General features: G+C 35.0%; 1 protein-coding gene across 1 annotated transcript; it reads right to left on the reverse strand.

The window, feature by feature from the left end:
- Positions 1–433: 433 nt before the first annotated feature.
- Positions 434–24,734, reverse strand: Etfdh (electron transfer flavoprotein dehydrogenase). The gene is made up of 13 exons (XM_046458837.2): positions 24,554–24,734; positions 21,480–21,620; positions 20,827–21,056; positions 19,085–19,166; positions 18,529–18,647; positions 16,415–16,492; positions 12,365–12,511; positions 10,587–10,727; positions 8,864–9,007; positions 5,602–5,770; positions 3,068–3,250; positions 2,075–2,296; positions 434–971 (listed from the first exon to the last, which is right to left on the reverse strand). Exons 1-13 carry the CDS (start codon positions 24,585–24,587, stop codon positions 808–810), a joined length of 1,854 nt encoding a protein of 617 aa, XP_046314793.1. The 5' UTR covers positions 24,588–24,734; the 3' UTR covers positions 434–807.
- Between the last annotated feature and the right edge of the window lie 8 nt (positions 24,735–24,742).

A 24,742-nucleotide genomic window follows, 5' to 3' on the forward strand; every position in this document is an offset into this window, starting at 1 on the left:
ATTCTATCTGTACTTTCACAAAGAATGGTGTGCAGTTTGCGTTTTTTTTTAGTATTTATATTTTAGTTATAGGTGGATACAATCTTTATTTTATTTTTATGTTGTATTGAGGATCGAATCTAGTGCCTCACACATGGTAGACAAGCATTCTACCTCTAAGCCACAACTCCATACCTCCAGTTTGCTTTCAAACTCCTTAAGTTATATCTTGTTGAATGAATTGATGAACACTTGTTTGTATATTGTTTCCCTCAATCCTTATACATTATGTGGTAAGTTTGTACTGGTGTTTTATGCTTAGAGATGACACATAGGATTTGGCAGTTTTTCTGTGAAGGGCCAGATAGTAAAATTTTTACAGTCACCATCTAGTCTGTCACAATTACTCAGTTCTGTAGTTATAACTCAAGACAGTGTATAACCGATGGGCATGGCTGGTTCAGTAAAACTTTATTCATAGTAAGTGCTGAGTTAGATGCTAATCCCTGGTCTAGAATGTATATTCATTTTTATATTTGAAGATTTAAATTTGGTAAATCAACTGTATAGTAAAGCCCAATAAGGCATTTTGCTGTTGGTGCTGAAATCTTGAACAATCAAAGAGGTAAGTAAATGCTACATAATTTTTAGTTTTATTGTAAGAGGAAAATGTTTCATAATTTTTATGGGATAATTTTACATAGATATAAAACATTAATTTCACCAATAGTTATTTTGTGAAGGATACTTGTTAACTTCTAAATATTTTAATGTTAGTTTGCTATACATTTTAAATGTAAATGTGCCTGAAATGAAATAAATTGCAGTTTACATTCCATTATAAGCTGGTCCTCCTCCACCTTCGGGCACCACCCAGTTAATATTCTGACTTGGATCTTTAATATCACATGTTTTACAGTGCACACAGTTCTGAGCATTTATCTGTAACCGAAATCCATCACCTTGTTCCAAAGGTACAAATTCATAAACTCCTGAAAGTAAAAATGAATAATGTTAATGGGGTGGTACTAGGGATTAAACCTTGGGCCTTGCATATGCTTGACGAGCACTCTCTAAGCGGTATATCCTTAGCACTTTAAATTTTTCTTTTTTTTTAAATTTTGACATGGTCTTGCTAAGTTGCCTAGACTGGTTTTGAACTTGTGATCTTCTTTCCTCAGCCTCCTGAGTAGCTAGTATAACAGGGGTATGTCACCATGCCCTGATCAACAGTAGAATTAAAAATCCTCATCTACAGAAACCTTAGAAGTTGTTTTCTGTCATTATATAATGACAATCTTGGTGTGTGCTGCAGGCTGCTGTTAGTTTATAAATGTATATAATAAAATGAAGTAGAGCAGTACTGACTGGGTGAGTCTAACAAGGGTCTTTGGTACTTAGCCATCTTTGAGGTACACAAACGCACACACACCCATGCTATAGCTAATAAAAGAAATCCACCTCTTGTCCTCAGGGAGTTTATAACCCCACAGTGATAACCTGATTTCTTAAAAAAAAAAAAAAAAAGTCTAAAAAAGGTCCTTGCATTCGAAGGGCTTGCTTACATTCTAATTTCACTTGAGAATGTATTTATTTTCACATATCTGTATACTGTTGGTTCTACCATAGCATTTGAGACCTGGTTTGGATTAGTTTAATCTTAGCTGAAAGCAGTAAGAAGATATCATATTCATGGTGAATTTAAAGTTTAGGACCACTCTTGAACTCAGTAACCTACTCTAGCATGTGTGTGCACACAGGAGCTTCCATGACAAAAGTAACTTTTTAATAACTGTTCTTTGTTACAAGAGCAGAGGTGGTTATTTTGTGTTCCATAATCCTTATCTTGGTCTGACATTTCTGGAGAAATGTCATCTGAATTAGGTTTAACCAAAATTCCCTATTATTTTATCATTGTTAACTATTAATGCTAATTGCAAACTCATTTAGGTATGAATTTCCTAAAAAGAGCTGAATATAGTGGTCATAACAACAATCTCCAAGCAATGGAAATAAATAATTCCTAAATGGAATCATTTCTAAAATATTTGAAGCAGATATCTATTAATATTTAGGAATGGAAGGAAATTATTACCTGCAGGGCAGAATCGCTGCTCAGGCCCATCATATATTGATAGATTTCTGTTTACAGGTATGCTGTCATCCTTTAAAGTTAAATGTGCTGGCTGGTCATGTTCATGATTAGTACCACTTAAAGCCACAGATGACAAGAGATCAAAACTGATCTGTCCATCAGGTTTTGGATATTCAATAGGTGTGCAATCTTTGGCTGGCTTAAGCTGATCAGAATCAGAACCTTCAACAATTTTCAGAAAAATGTTTAACATAACAACAGTTTTCAAGTATATGTATGTTTTTTGATGCTGGGGATTGAACCCAGGCTAAGCACACCCTCTACCACTGAGCTTTATCTCCAACCCTCCCTACATTTCTACCTCTTCATCAGTGCCTTGTACAAGGTAGGCAAGTGTTCTTAACACTGAACTGCACCCCTTCTCACCCTCAAGTACTTTCTTAACATTATAAAAACCTGAAAATACGCCAAAGAAATATGGCTTTAATCCTCTAGTTACAGATCTTTGAAAGACAGCAATTATGGGGCTGGGGATGTGGCTCAAGCGGTAGCGCGCTTGCCTGGCATGCGTGCGGCCCGCGTTCGATCCTCAGCACCACATACAAACAAAGATGTTGTGTCCGCCAATAACTAAAAAAAACCCAAATATTAAAATTCTGTCTCTCTCTCTCTCTCTTAAAAAAAAAAGAATCTTAAGAATTAATTGTGATTGATCTGGGGTTCTAGCTCAGTGGTAGAGCGCTTGCCTAGCACATGTGAGGCATTGGGTTTGATCCTCGGCACCACATAAAAATAAAATAAAGATGTTGTGTCCATCTACAACTAAAAAAAATATTAAAAAAAAAAAAAAAAAGAAAGACAGCAATTATAATTTCTCTAAGCAAGCAAGCTTATAAAACATGAAAAGATAAGGTCTTTTTCTCCATTAATTAATAGATCCCATTTATAAGCTTTTAAAGATTATAACATTGACATTTAAAATGTTTGAATTACCTTTATGTTTTAGGGTCCATGGTTCCATTCCTCTCAATATCCAGTAAAATATTCCAGTGTAAATCATCCCTCCATATAAACCCAATGCTCCATGGCAGGAAGGTCTTATATTTCTAACAGAATACAGCTCTTTCCACACCCAAGATTTCTTCAAATTGTCCTCATACTCGGTTACATGGAGTCCTTTCATGAAAAACATGAAATGTTAACTGTAAAACAGCCTTAAGCTGCATAAAATACTCTATTAAGGTATTTTGATAATGAAATATCTGATTAGTAAGTCATAAGTAATTTTTAAATGTTGGAATCTTCCCAAAAGATAATAATTTGATATACATGTTTGTTGACAGTAAACATTTGCTTTTTATTATTATTGTTTGTGGGTGCTGGGGATCAAATCCAGGTCTTTGCTTATGACAGGCAAGTACTCTACAATTGAGCTACAGTCCCAACCCTGAATACTTAACACTGGTAGTAAAGAAAATTAGTTTGAAAATTCAGCAAAACTGAGAAGAAAACTTAAAAAGTTCATGCTACCTGTAAGTGAAAATTTCTATAGTTCATCACGGAAAATACCAACTGTGTCTGGATTGAAATATTTCCATGTGAAAATGTATTTTGAAGTCCTAAACTCCAAAATTTAAGACTTTCACTTTATAATAGCGTGGTTCCAGATGTAATTAAGGCTTCCTGGAGTAGAATGGGTCCCTAATCCAATATGACCAGTGTTCTTTTAAAAAGATGGAGACAGAGACTAAATTGCCAGAAGCCAAGGAATGTTTAAGGCTACCAGAAATTGGGAAGGCAAGATAAGATTCCTCTACAGAGACTTCAGATAGGCAATATTCCTGTTAATCCTTGATTTTGTGCTTCTAGCTTACAGAACTTGGAAAGAATAAATTGTTGTTTTAAGTTACCTAGTTTAGGGTACTTTGCTATGGTAGCTCTAGGAAATTGTAATACCTAAAATATGGTACACTACTTTTAGGATTTAAGAAGACAATTGATTCTTCTCATTGTCTTTCATGAACTCCACAGTGACTATGCTTTTTTCAGTTATTGTTTCCTGTCCTCGCTTCACTCCCTTTTCTCACAGGCTTTATTCCTTGCCTTTTGTGATACACAGGCTCTAGTACTATGTTTGGTATTATGGGTATATGATACAGTTGAAGTATGGCTGGTGGTCCAATAAGGAACAATACTTGACAAAAACATTAGGAAAAATTTCTACCCAACCATTCCATTTCTGACTTAACTTTTCTGTGTTGTACCTCATCCCCTTCCACTCCCACATGCAAGGCCTCCATTCCTACAAAGACATTTGAAGGCATAACCAAGCTGCATAGTTTTTAATTTTCTACAGTGTTCATGCTAGGTAATTACTCTACCACTGAACTGTAACCTCCCATCCCCCAAGTTGTGTTAATTCTAACTCATGGAACATTTGTTATCTGTGATTTTAAGGAATAAAGCTATTATCAAGTTATCCAGTTACTGTACTGGGTGCCAGGTCTTTAGGATTCAAAATGAACGAAGTCCTTGCTCTCTTGGAGTTTTCATCTAAGTGGAAAGTGTAAAAAGTATAAATAAGTAAATGATATAGTATGCCAAAAGGTGGGAAATGCTGAAGAAAAGTGTTGGGGGTGGGGATGGGAGTGCTACATATTGCAGATTAACTGTTGTGGGCAAGAGAGGGTCACTAGAGTGAAGTTTGAACAAAGGTAAAGGATGAATGAGGGAGCAAGTTATGAGCAAAGACCTTAAGATAAGAGCAAGCATGGCATGTTTCAGGAATTACAAAGAGGCCCATGTGGCTGGAATGGAGAGTGATAAAAGGTGAAGTTAGAGGGGCAGGGTAACTTTGGTTTTGAGAAAAACAGAATCCCTTGAGGGTCTATTTAGATAAAGGGTTTACTGAGGTGTGAGTGCTGGCTGTTCTTCTCTACTACATTAGAAGGGTCATATATATGCCTGTGCTTTCAGTGTTTTCTAAGGAATGCACGCTGGTATTTGTGCGTTAGTAGTGTGTGCCTTACATGTATGCAGTGTAAATGCAGTATTGTCAAACCTGGAATAGATTCTGGGGACACCACTGGTACTATTTTTTTTTTTTTTTTTTGCTACATAGGAGACTAAGCCCAGGGGCACTCTACCATTGAGTGCATCCTCACTTTTTATTTTTATTTTGAGACAAGGCTTGCTAAATTGTGGAGGTTGGCCTCAAACTTGGTATACTCCTTCAGCCTCTAGAGTTGCTGGGATTACAGGCATATACCACCATGCCTGATAATTATTATACTTTTGATATGAAGAAAACAACATTGTTTTAAAGTTCTCTTGACAGTAAGTACTAAGAATGTGTGTGTGTGTGTGTGTATATATATATATATATATATATATATTATTATTATTATTTTTTGTATAGCATATACCTTAATACTGTTCACAAAGGAACAGATACAGTATACATCTTTAAGGTTAACTATAACACACATAACCTGACAAAACTATTTCCTGTAGTAGGAATTTCTTACCTATTGTCTTTGATTGGAGATTTTCACTAGTTAGTTGATTAAAAATTGATTCTGCTGCCAAACTTCCACTTTTCATTGCAGTATGGGTACCTTTGATCTTGGGAACATTCAAGAAGCCAGGGCTACAACCAATTAGTAAACCACCAGGAAAGGTGAGTTTTGGTATAGACTGGGGAAAAAAGGTTCAGAATATACTGTTAGAGCAAATTAGGCAAAACTGAACACGCCAAAGACTTCTACAGCTATAGGGAAAGGTTGAAAATAAATAAATGAAAATGAATGCAAGAAGGTAAAGAAATAGAGCAAGGGCAGTTTTCATTTGCCTTCCCTAAGAGTGAGGACTAGGACTATTGCTGTTTTTCTGTTAAAAAGTTTTTCCTTTCCTTTCAGGACAGATTTAAGATAGAAACATGTTTTAAAATGATTTTATTTATACATATCTATGTCACAGTTATAAATGTTCTTTAAACCTGGATGACTACATTCTAAGTTGTGATTTGCTTTTACATATATTCTGGGAAAATACATGATTTAGAAGAAATTTTTATCCTTTTTATTTCAGTTTGATATCTAGGGATGGAAATCTGTGATATAATTATGTTAGCACTACAGCTAGGCTAAACAATATATTTTGATTAACTTAATGAGCTGAATTTCTAAAAAAATTTTTTTAAAAATAATTTTTAGTTGTTGATGGGCCTTTATATTATTTATTTGTATGTGATGCTGAGAATCGAACCCAGTGCCTCCCATGATAGGTAAGCACTTTTCCACTGAGCTACAACCCAGCCCTCCAAAATTTTAAGACACGTATTTGAACTCCAGTATATTTTTTTTTTTTTTTTTTTTAACCTGTGGGGATGAGAGGTTTACTGGGGACTAAACCAGGGGCAATTTACCACTGAGCTACATCCTCAACCCTTTTTTATTTTGAGACAGGGTCTCACTTAAATTGGCTAGGGTCTTGCTAAGTTTCTGAAGGTGGCTTTGAATTTGAGATCCTCCTGCCTCAGCCTCTTGACCCTCTGGGAATATAGGCATGTACTACTATGCCTGGCCAGTATACATTATGGATTAAAAAAAGAATAATGTAATAAAGTGTGGCAATATTTTTAGTCAATAGGGGACTGTTTAGTTAACAGAAGAGTATATGCTGCTCACAAGTGTAGCAGTTGAAATAATGATGGGTACATGGGAAAATGTACTCCATAGTTTAAAAAGGAAAGAGAGAACCAATGCAGAATTATTCTTCCTTTCTGTATTTTTGTTCTCCAAGGGCTTCCTAAATTAAGCCATGGGCTTTTGTTGAGAAAGTGATGAGGTGGTAAAAGTTTGGCTAATAATGCTGAGACAGACTTGAAGAGGTGGTTAACAGGGAAACCACTGCCACCAGCTGCAAAAGAGACATGGTAAGGTCTGGCATGGTGGCACATGCCTGTAATTCTAGTAACTTGGGAAGCTGAGGCAGGAGAATCAAAAAATTTTGGGGTCAGCCTCAACAACTTAGTGAGACGCTGTATCAAAATAAAAATAAATAAATAAAAAGGCCTGGGGATGTATCTCAGTGGTAAAGCATCCCCAGTACCAACCAACCAACCAAAGACTACGACACGGTGAAGGCTCTGTGTCATACCTCCTATCAATGACAAATGTCTAAGGATACGGAAGAAGCAAAACTTATGGATAGAAGGAATGCTGGTAAAAGGTAAGTATCAGAGCCCAAGACCTTTCATAGTTTTTGTGGGTAATAAATTCATGACTGTTCCTCAGACCAAACTCAATATTAGAACCACAGAATAGCAATGAATTAGGATCACAAAGCAGTGGAGAAAAAGTGCTTTTTGGAATGCTACCAGCTGAAAACAGATAATGGTTAGGGACTTGGATAATGCCAATGTTTTTCTTAAATGAGGTGGTGACCTTTTTGATGCTTATTTAAGAGCTAGAAACGTGTGAAGGACATATATTGTTAGTTTAAGTTCTTTGAAACTGGGGGCTTAAATCCCATGAACAAAAATGTTACAGCAGGGTGGAGGCGGGATGTGTTTATTTTTAAGTTCTGGGAGGACACTATCCTGGGGGGCAGTTTTACTGAAAGCTGGACATCATGTTAGGAAGTGAGGGACAAAGGAAAAGACATGCTGAAAAATGTTGGACAATATTTCTTAGCTCAAAATAATTAATACAATGTTTCTAATTACTGTCTCTCAAGATTTTCCAAAAACTTAGTGGGAATAAGTATTTGAATCTTTGATTAAGTGAGTATATTCAGGTAAAAAGTGCTTGTTTGTAGTCATCGCTTTCTACTAATCTGCAAATCATTTGAGATATTTAAGTACATTAGGCAATGTTTTTAAATGAAAATTTGTATACTGAGATCTTTATATTATAAATTACACAGCAGAATTAGATTAATAGACAATATGAACATTATTTAAAGGAATTCAGTAGGCTTGAAAAGAGTTATGCAAATCAATAAATATGTCTAGCAAATGAATTACTACTCCTGAAACAAAAACACCTAATGAGAGTAATCCCATAGCAGAACTTAAAGACAGTGTTAAGATTTTAGTGATTATGTTTATAATATACATAATGATTTTACTTTTCAATTATTGTTACAGTAATAAAGCATTTAGAGCTTCATTTTAAGGTTAAGCCAACCCTCTTCTCCCATTTTTCTATTATCTGTTTATTTTATAATAAATTTTAAAAATCCAGTTTCCAAAATAGTGTTAGATTCTTAGAACATTAGAGACAGAAGGGATCATCTTTATTTTTACATACGATCCCTTATGGCCAGAGAAATTAACTTGGTCAAAATCATTTGGTAAGTTTTAGAGCTGGTTTTTAGAGCATCTGACTTGTCTAATACTATTTTCACAATAATAATAATGGTTTTAATCACAGCCATCTAGATCTTATTTCATTGTTTAGTATATTATTGATACATTAACTATATTTGAAATGATTTATTTCAGACATATAAAATAGGGGAGTTAAGGTTAAGATTAAGGTTGCTGAAAATTAAATTTGCCTTCGAGTTTCCTGGCAGTTAAGGACAATGGAAATATCATGTGTCACAGAGTTATCACTTTGTGGTTGACAATAAACTGACAAGACCCTCATGAATCTCTAGAGATCAACATATTCTTAAAATTAAATTCATAGTATACAATTTAATCACCATGTACATGGTTTTATAAACACCAATTTGGAATTGATAATACATAAATAAGGAAAAACCAATTGGAAGAGTTACCTGAAAGCCACCTTCATTGAGAGCTCTGGCTCCATAGGCAATTCTTTTTCCACCTTCCAATGTTGGCTGAATGCTGGGATGGTGTTTCCACCTTTGGAATTCTCTGAATGGACTCAGGTATGGATTTTGATAGTCTAGACCAACCTTAAAATGTGTACATTTAAATTTGACTATTTATAAGCAAATAAATATGTTAAATTTCTCACATGCAAAGTATCTGTAGAAACATATACAATAATGCAAATTTAAACAAGTGATTATAAAATCTGTGTGGAAAAGAAAGCATAGACAAAAGGTTACCATGTGTTTATAATCAGCAAAACTTAAAAAATTTGGAGCATATTAACAAATCACTGCTCTGGAAATAAAAGTCCAATATGAAAAATATCTATAGGTATCTCAGATTATGCTTTTACAAAAGGAGTTGTAGGGCTGGGGATGTGGCTCAAGCGGTAGCGCGCTCGCCTGGCATGCGTGCGGCCCGGGTTCGATCCTCAGCACCACATACAAACAAAGATGTTGTGTCTGCCGAAAACTAAAAAATAAATATTAAAAATTCTCTGTCTCTCTCTCTCTCTTTAAAAAAAAAAATACATGTCTTATTTCTTAAAAAAAAAAAAAAAAAAAAAAAAGGAGTTGTAATTATTTATTATTCATTTATCAATACCAACTCTAGGAGTCAACTAATAATCCACTACTACAGTACTACTAGGGTAAAAATGAAGAAAAAGGATGTAAACTACATTTAGTAAAAAAAGAATAAGGGATATAGGTTACATTTTACAAGGCATTACTAAAGTGCTGGAATTACTAACTACCCCGTTTTTCTTTGGTTAGATTAAATAAATAGAATCAATATCCAAAGGTGATGCACTGAACACTTGACCAGAGGTAAAAACACCTATATGCATAAATTTATTTTTTTATTTTTATTTTTTTTTTAAAGAGAGAGAGATGAGATGAGAGAGAGAGAGAATTTTTTTAATATTTATTTTTTAGTTTTCGGCGGACACAACATCTTTGTATGTGATGCTGAGGATCGAACCCGGGCCGCACTCATGCCAGGCGAGCACGCTACCGCTTGAGCCACATCCCCAGCCCTATATGCATAAATTTAACAATGTGTTATGTACAATCCTACCCATGACACTAAACTATAAGATTGCCACCAGATGCAAAGTATAGAAACTCTTACTTCTCTTTTCCTTGAAATGTTCATGATGTAATTTACTGCAAAGATGTAGGTGGTCAAGAAAGAAGAAGCTACTTATATTTTTAAAAAGTTGTAGGTTCAAATCCAGTTTGATTTCATATTTGGTGGCAGCATGCCATAGTGGAAATGGGCTTTGAAGGCAGATAACTTCACGCATGAATCCTGCTTCCATCATTTGGTGTACTTGGAAAAAACCGTTTAACTTGTTTGGACTTCAGCTTTCTCATAAACTCTAAGGATATGCTTACTTCACAGGACTCTTAGGAAAGTTAGTAATATCAGTAAAGTGTCTAGCATGGTGCCTGGAATGTAGTAGCTGCTATTATTATATGTGTGTTTCTAAGTCCATTGATTTTTATGATAGTGATAAGCACTTTACATATTGGTAAAATTGAAAAACAAGATTTAAATGAAAAGCATTTTATATTTCCCGATTCAAAACCCTTGCTTTACAAAACTGATGATCCTATAACTCTACCATTTTTTTTCTGTAATGGGGATATAACTTACCACAAAACCAAGAGCTACGAGGGGTTCACCTTCATTTAAATGATAGAGGAAAGAGCCTCCGTAGGTATGCCTGTCCAAGGGCCATCCAACTGTGTGATCCACTCTCCCAGGTTTCCACTTCTTTTCATCAATAATCCATAACTAAAAAACGAAAATTCAAAATGTTCCTACAGTATTAATTATAACAAAAACTATAATGTGTAACAAAAAACTACTTCATATATCAAAGAATTATATCAATTTGTAGCATATTTATTTATTTATTTATTTTTATGTGGTGCTAAGACTCGAACTCAGTGCCTCACACATGCTAGGCAAGCGCTCTACCACTGAGCCATAACCCCAACCCAATTTGTAGCATGTTGAATCTGAGTAAAGAAATGAGTTGGAAAAATTATTAACCCTTTTGGGCTGGGGCTGTGGTTCAGTGGTAGAGCACTGGCTTGGTACACGTAAGGCCCTGGGTTCGATCCTCAGCACCACATAAAAATAAAGGTATTGTGCCCAACTACAACTAAAAAATAAATAAATATTTTAAAAAATTATGAACGCTTTTTAAGACATTAGAGTTTCAAACTGGCCAAACTTTTGTGTGATTATAGAAAACACCAGTGAAAGGATGAGGGAAACTTCTGGGGTGCTGGTAATGTTCTCTGTTTCCACCTAGGTGACAAGTTATATGAATGTGTTTACTGTGTTAAAATTATTGGGGCTGCACACTTGAGATCCGTTTATAATACATGAGTTATTCTCTGTATTTTTTTGGACTTAGGATTTAATCTAGGGACGCTCAACCACTGAGTCATATCCCCAGCCCTTTTTATGTTTTTTATTTAGAAACAGGGTCTGGCTCAGTTGCTTAGGGCCTCACTAAGCTGCTGAATGAAGCTGGCTTTGAACCTATAATCCTCCTGCCTCAGCCTCCTGAGCCACTGGGATTATAGGCGTGTGCCATCCTGCCTGCTTCCTAATTAAATTTTAGACTGCAGATCAATATACTATGCCTGGTGTGTACTGTATAAATTTTAAATTATCTTCATGATACTTTTTTTTTTTTTTAGTACTGGTGATTAAACCCAGGGGTGCTCTACCACTGAGTAACACCCTAGCCTAAAAAAAAAAAAAGTATATATATATATATATATATAGAGAGAGAGAGAGAGAGAGAGAGAGAGAGAGAGAGAGAGAGAGTGTGTGTTGTAGTTGGACACAATACCTTTATTTTATTTATTTTTATGTGGTGCTGAGTATTGAACCCAAGGCCTCGCAAGTGCTAGGCGAGTGCTCTACCACTGAGCCACCCCACCCCATCTTTTTTTTTTTTTTTATTTTGAGATAGGGTCCTGAAGTTGCCAAAAGTTGGCTTCAGACTTTTGAAACTCCTGCCTCAGGCTCCCAAGTAGCTTGGATTATAGTTGTGCACTACTGTGCCTGGCTCACCTTATAATTTTGAATAAACACTTCTCTGTATAATGTGGCTATGCTACAACAGCATATGGATAACAGGTCTGATTCTACTAGGGCAGATGGTATTATTATGAAAAAAAATCAAGGTTTAAATATTTCCAAGACTCATTTGAGCATCACTTGATAAAACAATTTCAAAATGTAATAATTTAGATAATAATTTGATCAATAATATTTTCTAGCCCTTTGAAAACTATCCCAAGTATTTTTAGTTTAATGAATGTTTCAAGTCAATGAAAAATACAAATAAATTTAATTGAAAGTTAAGTTCTACATATCAAAATTAGAATTGTAAAAACAAATCAGGATACCTCCTTCAGTCCAATCCCATAGGTTTGGGGATCACAATTAGCCCTCAAATCAAATTTCTTGTATAGTTGCTTGGCTAGGTGTCCATGGCAACCCTCCGCAAAAACTGTGACTTTGGCATGTAGTTCTAGTCCCCGCTCAAATGTTGTCTAAAAAAGAAAATCATGTTAAATGACAATATAACATACACATTCCATTCAGTCTTAACTCAGGTATAGAAAAGACAATGCAAAAATATAATAGGAACAGAACTAAGAATACTGTTTTTTATTATTATTATTTTTCTACTTAGTTGTACATGACAGAAGAATGCATTTCAATTCATGATACACAAATGGAGTGCAACATTTCAATTCTCTGGTTGTACACAATGTACAGATGCATCATTCATGCAATCATACATGTACATAGGGTAATGATGTCTATCTCTTTCCTACCCCCTAACCCCTCCCTCCCGTCCCCTTTGCCCAATCCAAAGATCCTCCATTCTTCCCATGCACCACCCCCAGCACAGATCACCATTTACTAATCAGAGAAAACACCCAGCCTTTAGTTTTTTGAGATTGGCTTACTTAGCTTATCCTAATATTCTCCAACTCCATACATTTACCTGCAAATGCCATAATTTTATTCACTTTTAATGCTGAGTAATATTCCATTGTGTATATACCACAGTTTATCCATTTATCTGTTGAGGGGCATCTAGGTTGCTTCCACAGTTTAGCTATTATGATTCAGCTGCTATAAACACTGATGTGGCTATGTTACTACAGTATGCTGATTTGGGTATAGACTGAGGAGTGGGATAGCTGGGTCAAATGGTGGTTCCATTCTAAGTTTTCTGAGGAATCTCCACACTGCTTTTCAAAGTGGTTGCACCAATTTGTAATCCCAGCAGCAATGTATGAGTACACCTTCCCCCCGCCCCCAGATCCTCTCCAACACATTGCTTGTATTCTTGATAACTGCCAAAGAATACTGTTTTAAGTGGAATCTAATTTAAATTTTATATCTTGTGTCTTGTTTTTACAATAAAGGATGCTCATGCTAAAAAAAAAAAATCCTCTACAAATGCATATAAAGTGGAAAGGTCATTTTCCAACTGTTCCTGATTTTCCAGTTTTACTACTAGCAGCAAAACCCACTTAAATAGCTTTCTTGTGAATCATTCCAGAAAATTACTATGAATAGAAAATTATAGAGAGCTTATTTATATCCTTTTATAGGATCAGGTTAAATTCTTCAGTTGATTTTTTTTCTTTTTTGCTGAACAATTTTTATGACATGAAATGCTTTTTCCTACTATAAAATGAACTACAATGAGCATTTTTCTCTTGTAATGTATTTTGCATTTATGTCTGATACATGGTAGATGCTCTATTAATGAAATTTTTGAACAAAATAAAAAATAATCAGGAAAAAATCTCTTAGAAATATATCTTAATGCTTTTCTATTCATATGTTTGCATGAATATGTGTGCACAGATATAGTCATACAATTAAGAGGTTTAAAATGACATAATTTATAATTATTTTCACATTATAAACTGATTTGCCTAAAGCAATATACATCAAATAAAGCACTTATCTTCAATATTTGAACAGATTCTCAAGTTTTCAACCAAATTCCAATAGTTGAACATTTAGGTTGTTTCAATGTTAATTACTGCTAGGATCAATACCCTAGGTTCTAAATATTTTCAGTCTCAGTGGTAAGAATTATTTCATCATTAACTTATCTTTGGTTACTTGAGTTTGAACATTTTTCATGTTTTTTGGTAACTTATTTTTCTTATGAAGTGTTTATTCATGTTAATAGATGTATAAACTAGGAGGTGAAGTAAGAAAAGACAGACTAGTGAATTGGCAAGCTAAGGTATATGACTCTTAACGAGCTGTTTCAGTAAAATGTCAGGGAGGAAAACCTGGGTTAAACAGAGAATGGTACAATAGAGGAAGCAGAGGAATCCTTGATTTTTTTTTTTTCCACTTAAAAAACTTAGATTTTGAGTCTCAAACACCAAGAATCCATTACATTCTTCTATGTTCTTTTAGGTTAATATGTTTTTTTAAGAGATGGGGTCGTCTTATGTTGCCCAGGCTAGTCTCCAATTCAGGGGCTCAAGTGATCCTCCTGCTTTGGCCTACCACTATGTATGCTACCAAACCCCGTTTCTATGCTTTCATATCTATATGAATACAATATACAAAATATATTTTTATAAATATAAAGCACAGAACACAAAAACATTTTGAACAAATATGAGAACACAAAAAATGAAATATCAGAATGGTAGAATTTGTGTGAATTTTGTTGTGCCATTAATGAGTTATTTGATATTGATAAATTATTGTCATAATGTAGGAAAAATAACCAATTTTCTTTTGTTACTATAAGATAACAGTTGTCTGTTCACTTGGCAATGACTCGGAATTTCTGAGTGCATGTTTTAAGAAACAACTGCTTAGCCAGTCCTGGTGGTGCATGCCTGTAATCCCAGTGGCTCAGGAGGCTGAGGCAGGAGGATCAAGAGTTCAAAGCCTGCCTCAGCTATTTGGTGAGGCTCTAAGCAACTCTGTAAGACTCTGTCTCTAAATAAAATATAAAAAGGGCTGGCGATGTGGCTCAGTGGTTAAGCACCCTGGGTTCAATCCCAGTACCAAAACAAAAAAACAAAACAACAACAACAACAACAACAAAAGAAACAGTTTCTTTCCTGGGCATGGTGGTACATGCCTATAATTCTAGTGACTTGGGAGGCTCAGACAGGAGGATTTCAAATTCAAGGCCAACCTCAGCAAAAATGGGCTAGGGATATAGCTCAGTGGTAATGCATCTCTGGGTTCAGTCCCCAATATTAAACAAATCCCCAAAGCCCAGTTTCTTTATCTCTACTGAAGGAGTTGCTGAACCCTAATACCTCAGATGATTCTGATGTAGCCACTTAAATTGCTATATAGGAGGACCCCTGAAATAGGTATAACTTACAAGCTTTGCCCCATTTGCTTTCTCAGCAAGAAGTAATGAGAAGCATGAAGATCTACTGGAGCAAACTAGACAAAGTCCTAGTTTTAAAAGTGGTAGAAAGGGGTATCAACTATCCATAAACAAACATTTACTGAGACCTAATTATGTACCCGGCATGGTGCCAGGCATTAGATCATTTCGTCTCTGTCCTCATGAAGCTTATGATCTAGTTGCGAAATCAGATAATAAAGCACAGATATGTAGTTAATTAGAATGTGAATTTGTGTTTTGCTCTAATTGGAAAGCAATGTACTTTTTTCTTGTCTTTTCCAATGAACCTTATAGGTGAGAACTCTATAAACTAATGGTTTTTCTTCCTCAGATTCAAAAACACAAATTGTGAAAATGTGAAAACCATTCAGCTGTACATTTTGAATGAGAGAAAGGCAACCAGTTTTATATCTACCAAAGGACTTGATGGTTAAAATCAGGTCAAAGTCTATCATTGTTCACCTACTGATAATAATATAAATGATTCTTATCCATAGGAATGAAAATTGTGGAGGTGGCAATGCAGGTGACTGATGACCTATATACACTTGTATGTGTTTTGAATTTTCATTGAACCGATAGTGATATCTTATTGATTGCCTTATCAACTGAATGAAGTAAAAATTTTGAAATGTATTTTTTTGTATATTTGCATGAATTATTGTATCTATTTAAAAATTATTCTTTTTTTTAAAGGAATCATTTTGTTTTTTAAATATTTTTTTTAGTTGTTGATGGACTTTTATTTTATTTATATATGGTGCTGAGAATTAAACCCAGTGCCTCATACACGCAAGGTAAGCACTCTACCACTAAGCTACAACCCCAGCCCTAAAAAGTTATTCTTAATTGTTATATCTACTTGCATAAATCATGTGGAGCTCAAATTGCTTCTATATTTTTTAACAAATATTCCATACTAATAATTATATTCTAAAACCCACATAATTAATGTATAGTTGGAGCAAGACCTAATTACTGAGTTTGAGTGTGCTCTCTTTTTTTGTCAATTTGGTAGCCATGTTACTATTACCTTTGGTGCACCATCCTTTTGTATTCCCACATCATTAGTGGCAATTCCTTTTACACTACCATCCTCATGGAAAAGGATCTAAAATGACAAAAACAAATTTGTTATCACTTTAGGATTCATACTAACCTTGAAAAGGAAGAGTAAACAGCCTTCGATTTCTTAGAATGTGAACATGTTCTCTAGATTATAGAAACACAGGCTTTGAAATGTTAAGGCAAAAAAGAGACATGCTTTTGAGGTACTCTCTTCTGGAGTACAAAAGAACATGAATCATACTGATGGAAATAACAGCAATGCCACAAGCCCGATGAGGAAGAAAAGGAGGAGGCAAAAAGAGGTTAGTAAAATAAACTGATAATATTAAAAAAGAGACTCTCTTCAGATATAAAATCATATGTAAAGAATCTGAAATGAGAGGCTAATAACATGGATAGAGAAAGAAACTTTGAAGAAAAGCCTAACTTCAATGAATTGGGACCCCAAAAAACAAAAGGAGGGTAAAAACTTCCCAGTGGTGATTATAGTTTATTTTCAGATCAAGAAGGAAGGAGGAAGATAGATCGAAAGTGTAATTCTGCAAATGAGAAACAGTATCACTCTATAATCCTTATATTGGTTCCATTACACATTTTGTACTTTTCTCTCCAAAGAGCATTTTTCTTCAGAGAGGAAACAAACGACAGATTATAAAGAAAGGAGAGTAGAAAGGCAAAACAAGGGTTAATAGGAATGGATATGGGAAAAAATGAACTGAAATCTAGTTTAGGGTATCAAAACAAAACTGGAAAATAGATCAATCTTCTGTTGGCAACAATCATTAAAGAACTGAGGAAAAGATATGGGGGGAAAACGAGGAAAAGAGGAGAAAGACAAGACATTCTCAGTATGTGCATATAATCAAAAAGTGAAAATCATAGGTTCTACAAATCACCTACCTGTGATTTTGACACTGATCCCAATCAAGAATGTCTAATAAGGAGAAATGTAAATCCCACACTGGGGTCCAAAAAACCAAATGCATATGTATCAGCTGGGAAAACAAATTTGTAACAACAGGTATAACAGGGATCTGTGTTTTATTTGACTTATATACTATAATGGTCAAAACAAATTTTTAAAATCTGAATTTTTCTCAGCACCAAAGAAAACTGCCCCATCCCTCACTTTCCTTTCAGCATTTCTTCTAGCCAAGCTCTAATTGCAAATGCTTAATCTGTCCCAGATATATGGGAGTCTTTTAAAAAAATCTAAATAAACACAATGACAGTTTTACATTCCAAGGATGTCTCCTTGGGGCTTTGGTTCTTTTTGATGTTCTGAAATGTGAACATCAAGGAGGATGCCATCAGGTCTTTCTGTCTCTGTGGGAGTTTGGGTTGCCTGAGTCCAAGTAATGTGCTGCTTATCAAAAGAACACAACTTTTATTCTTCCTTTCAATAATGACAATTATTATGTATTTTGTAACAGATTGTATCTTGTTTGCTGCTTTAGAAGGGAGAGATTTCTTGACATTCTTTGCAGTCTTGGTTTAATGTTCATTCAATAACAAAGCTATTTCTTTTATTTTAAACAATTTGTGGAGACAATTCTTCTGGGTTGGCAGAAGATTTTAATAATTTTCCCAATAACACATAATGAGGATCAACAGTTTGATGTAGTTGCCAAGAAAATTACTTTCAGGGAACAAATAGAAGAAGTTTCTAGTATGAAGAAGATAACAGTCCTGTTCTATATTAGACTTAAGCCAGAAGACAGCAAGGCATAAATATAATTGGAAAGTTGTCCTTGAAAGGGTATATGTATTTGTTCTGTATAGCATAAAATAGTATTTTCTGTTCAATATAAGGGAGAGGTTAGTCTACACACCCAGAAGAGTATTTTTCATTCCTTATGGTGTTTAATCAGAAATTGGAAAATTACTTGATGAGTAATTTTCAAGTTACTTGGAATTCAAGTACTTTCAGATTTGATCTTTTTAAGGTTCCTCAATCTTATAATTGTTAATTCCTATGCCATTTCTAAAATATATTTTCACCTCTGTAAAATTCTTTGTTTATTTACAGAAGAAAAAGAAATTGTTTCCTACAAACATTAAAAACAAGACTATACAAACCTCAGCAGCAGCATACCCTGGATACACTTCAACACCAAGGGCCTCTGCTTGTTCTCCCATCCAACTCACTAAATGTCCCAAGCGTACAATGTAATTGCCATGATTGTTCATTGGAAGACCTACAAATACATGCTTAATTTGTAAATCTGACTTTTTTGTTAATAAACATCTTAAAAATATACTTTTTAATTTAATACTTAAATATACTTTTTAATTCTAATCAACTTGTACTTCTGCATATATGTATACATTATCTTGATGGTCATAATTTCAATACTTTTTATAATTTTGATTTAATTTAGTTCTAATTTACTAAATTAAAAACATTAAACTAAAAATTCCTGCTTGGCTTCCAAGGCTATCATGATTTTTCCAGACTGGAAGTCAAAAGAACTGGGTTTTACTCCTGCTTTCCCACCAGTTAGTTGTATATCTTTGGCTAAATATTTCAAATCTCTGAATATCAGTTTTCTCATCTGCAAAGGAAGGAATTTCTCTAAATGAAATGTACTTCCTTTCAGGTGTGGAATTTCTCTGTTCTAGAACTATTTTCTACCTGGAAGAATTGGCACAGGAATTCTGTATTTCTCTGTTAAAATCCCAAATCTGTCTTCTGTTACAGGAGTGTTAAGTGGAGCCTAGAAACAAAAGAAAGAAAACTTTTTAGTTTTAATTTGTAAGGGCAAAAAACCCCAACAAAAACAAAACAACAAAACCCCCACAAAAAACCAACTACCTTTTGAATTTAGTTGACACAATGTGGAAAGGGAATCCCCTCCCTCACCTTCCTTTCAGGCTTTCCTTTGAAAATCTTTTAACTGCAAATCCTTTTTCTGTCTTTCTGAGTGGATGGGCATCTTTTTAAAAACCAAATAAGTCTCTTTCCAGTTTTGCATCCCAGAAACCCCTTTCTTGGGGGTCTGGGAAACATCTTTGCAATGTGAACATTATGTTTCCCTGTCCCTATAGGAGTTTGGCCTAGATGCTTGACTCCAAGTTGAATTTTCTTGCTTTTTGAAAAAAAAAATTAGAAAAGTTTTATTTTTCCTTTGGATAAAAGCAATTAACATACATGCAATGAATTTCATCTGCCAAATATGTATGTGTTTGTGTGTATGTACCTACATGTGTGTATGTGTATGTACCAAAGCAATAAAGGGGTCTGACACAAAAAATGTTTTCTATCAGAACTGATATCATGCTGATAATAATTCAATGATATTTCTGCTATAATATTAACCAAATATTTAATTGAGCAAAATTACTCTTATTTTCAAGAGTACAATCTTTTTTAAAGGAGAGCAAAATGAAATTTACTCCATATAAAAAGAATACAGATGATATTTATACACTTTTTTGATTTTTGTTTTGTTTTTGTGTTGCTGGGGATCAAACTCAGGGCCTCATACATGCTAGTTAAGTGCTCTCCCACTAACTTACATCCCCAGCCCCAAATTTATAAACATTTTGTCCTTCAGCCAGAGTATTAAAAGACACTGAATATTCTAACCCTAGAACAGGATAGGCATTAAAAAACGGAGACTGTAAGATTTTTAAAAAGTTCATAGAAATTTTATTTGAAAGCAGTAAAACTAGCTCTTGGTCCTCTGTATATCACACCTGTAGCTTTTTTGGTAAGTCATGAGAGGACACAGCAACTAATTTCTTTAGAAAATTACATTATCCTCTTTGGCTTTAGATATAACATTGTTCTAGAAAATTTTATATAATGCTTTAAGAACAATAATACAAATATCTATAGAAATAAGTTAAAAGAATCCTCAAAATAAAAAAAAGCACAAATACTCATGGATCTTTCCCAAATCATGCCTTCCCATAAGTCCAGTACATAAATATAATATGTAGAAGGCATTATATAAAAATAAGAGTAAAAAAAAAAAAATTTTTTTTTTTTTTTTTTGGGGGTATTGGGGATTGAACTCAGGGGCACCCAACCACTGAGCCACATCCCTAGCCCTATTTTGTATTTTATTTAGAGACAAGAGTCTCACTGAGTTGCTTAGCGCCTCATTTTGCTGAGGCTGGCTTTGAACTCGTGATCCTCCTGCCTCAGCCTCCCAAGCTGCTGGGATTATAAGTGTGCACCACAGTGCACAGTGAGCCAATATATTATAATTCTGATAAGAGCCAACATGCTTGCAATTTTCAAATTTAAACATCTATACATATGTATATAATTACCCCCTAAAAGAATTACATGATAAGGGTTCTTCTATTCCAGTAATTTGGAAAAAGAGATACAGTATAGACTCTATAAAAAGAAGCAACTTTTCATACCCCTCTTTCCTTCCAGTCTGGGAAGAGTTCCTGAAAAGCACAGGGATCAAGGCAAGCCCCTGAGAGGGTATGAGCACCTATCTGAGCAGCTTTCTCCACTAGACACACACGGATGTCCTTTTCATGTTCAGCAGCCAATTGCTTTAGACGAATAGCTGCAGAGAGCCCTGCAGGGCCAGCACCAACTATTACCACATCTGCTTCTTCTGCAAATCTTTCCATGTTCACTCCTGTTAAAAATAAATAAAATTAATATTAATTAATTTTAATATTAAGATTAATATGACCTAATAATCACAAGAAATTACATGCTGGTATACAAACCACCTGCTATGCTTTAGTGTTACTTATAGAAATTCCCTCTGTTTTGCATAAAGAGACTACATATATTATTGTATAAGTTTGATGCTCTCTTAGGTTCTATCCCAGCGCATATCTTATGTTAGCTTCCATAAAGCAACTTTTGACTTTGAGATTATCATAAATTTATTAAATATTTACTTATCTATGTAGTAATATATAACATACTTCGTAAAGCCATAAAATATTATTAGATGATTTTAAATTATCATGAAAAATAAAATATTCCTCTCCGCAAAATGATATAAAGTATCTAGAAAAGTTTCAACAATTTTACACAAATTATTACTTACCTTCCCATCGCTTGTCTTTATCCCGGGGATAAATAGTATAGTGGGTAGTGATTTGAGGTACAACAGAAGTTGAAGACCATCTTGTAGCACAGAGAGGTAGATAATTTTTCTTAATTTTTAAGGCATGAAAGCAATGATAGGCTGTATAAAAATTATGAACATTATTTTATTTTTTAAAATTAGTTCTCGTTAGGAGTAAACTGAAAAAACATAAGCTGAATGACTGGTTTTTTTTTTTATCATTATTGTTTGTTTTGGTACTGGGGACTGAACCCAGGGGTAACTAAACCACATCCCCAAACTTTTTTTTTCAATGTTTTATTTTGAGACAGATTCTCCCTAAGTTGTTCAGGGGCTTGCTAAATTGCTGAGGCTGGCCTTGAACTTGCAGTCCCCCTGTCTCAGCCTCCAGAGCCACTGTTGGGATTCCAGGCATGTGAAACTGAGCCCCGCTTGAATGGCTTCTTAAAAAATGATTCAAATGTGAGCAGATTCTATTCTTTCTTAGATAGGCAATTCAGTTAGCATTTGGTCACAAAGTTTGTGAATTTTAGATATTTAAAAACTATCTAATAAACAAGAGAAAGGACTGAATAATGAACAAATAAAAAGAGTTCAGAAGTAGAATACACAAAAGGATGTGTATATGATAAAGATGCTATTCCAAATCATGAGGAGATAGTCACTTATTAGTGCCTATCAAAAATAGTCAAAAATAGATGAAAGCCATTTGGAAAAATGTATATCCTATTCCTTATGCCAAATAAATTCCCTTTCAACAAAGATTTTGACAGAAATATCACAGTATAAGAAACTGAGATATGCCCATAAAATCTTTAATTTTCCTCCCTTTGAATGTGAGCTGGACTTACAGAATAGCTTCTAGCAAGAAAGAATACTAAAAAAGAAAAATATCACCTTTACAGTAGAGAAATATGACTTTAACCAAGTGATCAAGTTTAAATATCACCAGCAAGACCTATTGGTATCATACATCAATATGCTGCAATGAAAACGATTCTTCACTTCTACAGAATACATGCTCAAAATCTTTAACCTCTTTGTAATCAAGATAAATCACAAGACAAACTCAGATTGAGAGACATTCTACAAAATACCTGACAAATATACATAAAAGTCTCAAGGTCATGAAAGATAAGAATTAATATAGGGACTGTCACAATTAAGTAGACCAAGTAAAAGCAAGGTGGTACTCTGGACTGAATACTGGAACAGAAAAAGGAAATCTGAATAAAGTTTGTAGTTAATTAGTAGTATTTCATTAATGTTAATTTCTCAGTTTTGATAATTATTCTATGGTTATGTAAGACATTAAGCTTAGCAAAGGGTATATGGGAACTCTGTATTATCTTAGCAACTCATCTAAGTTAAAAATTATTTTGAAATAAAAAGTTAAAAGATTATGTGTGGGAAGCCATTCTCACACGTGATTGGGCAACTCCCGGATTGGGTGTGAGGCACTCTGGCTAAACTGTGTCAGAGCTTTCCCCACCCTCTCCTGGTGTGAGAGCCTGTCTGTGTGGGGGTGTGACTGACCACTGACCCTGAGGCCAATCACTGACCCTGACCTTGGAGTGCTGCCCCCCTCGACCTTCACTGGATGGAATTTTCCCCTGAATTTCTTGTTTTCCAATAAAAGGCCACTCCCAGGCGTGCTCTGCCTCTCTCTCCTGCTAGCCCTGAGTAATCCTTGCTGCTCTACCGGGTGGTTTGAGGTGTGAGCCAGAGAGGTGAGAGCAGTCTAGGACCTGGTCATAGAAAAAGGTAATTGAGTCTGTGTGTTTATTTTGATCTCACTAGCTAACTTTTATGCCAAGAACCTCTTTAATGAAACCAGTGCGCTGGTCGCATGGTGGAATATTATGGTAGTATAAAAATTAACTCAAAAAGAAGTTCAAAGACTCAAATATAAGAGTTAAAACTATAAAATATTGGTGTAAATCATTGATATGACAACCAAAAGCACAAACAAAAGAAAAAAATAATTAAACTGCATTTCATCAAAATGAAAAACTTTTGTGCTTCTAAGGATACCCTTAAGAAAGTGAAAAGTGGCCTGGGGTTGTGGCTGTGGTAGAGCACTTGCCTAGCATGTGTGAGGCACTAGATTTGATCTTCAGCACCACATTAAAAAAATAAATAAAGTTATTATGCCCATCTACATCTAAAAATATTTTTTAAAAATGAAAACGAAAAGATAATCCATACAAGGGAGAGCATAATTGTAAATCATATATGTGATAAGAGACTTGTATCTAGAATATCTTCAGTCTATTCAAAGAAATCTTGTATCTAATAACAAAAAGACACATAAACCAATTAAAAAGTGGGCAAAGGATTTGAATAGATGTTTTCCCCAAGAAACACATTAAAAGATGCTCAACATCATTGAACATAGGGAAATGCAAATCAAAACCACGAAATACCACTTTACATCCACTAGGATGGTTATATTCAAGAAGACAGTACTGGCAAGGATGTGGAAATATTGAAAACCTCACATACTGCTAGCGGGAATATAAAATGGTACAACTTTTTGGGAAACAGGTTAAACAGGGTTTTCAAAGACAAATGAAAACATATCCACACAAACACTTGTACATAAATGTTTTTTGACTTCAAATTCTTAAGACTGGACTAGGATGACTGCAAGACGAGTCAGGTCAGGACCAAGAAGAAAAACTGTACAAATATTATTTTTTCCCACTCTTAACAAGGCAACATATAGCACCTGAGCTTTGGGATGTGCATTAGGACCAAGATTTGGGAACATTCAATTCAGAAGTCCACTGAGGGGGCCGTGTTGACAACTTTCCTCTGCCCATGACCTTTAACCTAGTTATGAATTCTTCCAATTGTGGCAACCCCAAGGGAAGGAAGCCAGGGTCCATTTCCAGAGGCAGACAGCGTCGACCTCTGCCCCAGTCTAGTCTGAGAAAATAGACGAGAGGTAGGATGGGAGGGGTGTCTACAGCCCCGAGGCGTGGGCTAGTCTGTTTTGCCCAAACTCCTTCACCTTCCTCCACTGGTCCCCACCAGGAGTTCCCTCTCACCCGGGCAGGACAGCTTGGCTAGCCGCACCAACATGTTCAAAATAATCAGGACTTTCTCTGTCGGACACCACGGAAGAACTTGTCTGAGGCTCGCGGAGGGCGCTGGACCTCTATGCCGCGGGGGGCGCCATCACCTGCCAGGATACAACTACTCTCCGGCTAAAGTTTGCCTTTCGGGTGCACCGACCG

Source organism: Marmota monax, unplaced genomic scaffold (genome assembly GCF_021218885.2).
Source record: "Marmota monax isolate L192 unplaced genomic scaffold, Marmota_monax_Labrador192_F-V1.1 WCK01_AAM20220418_F8-fsc00002, whole genome shotgun sequence".
NCBI lineage: Eukaryota > Metazoa > Chordata > Mammalia > Rodentia > Sciuridae > Marmota > Marmota monax.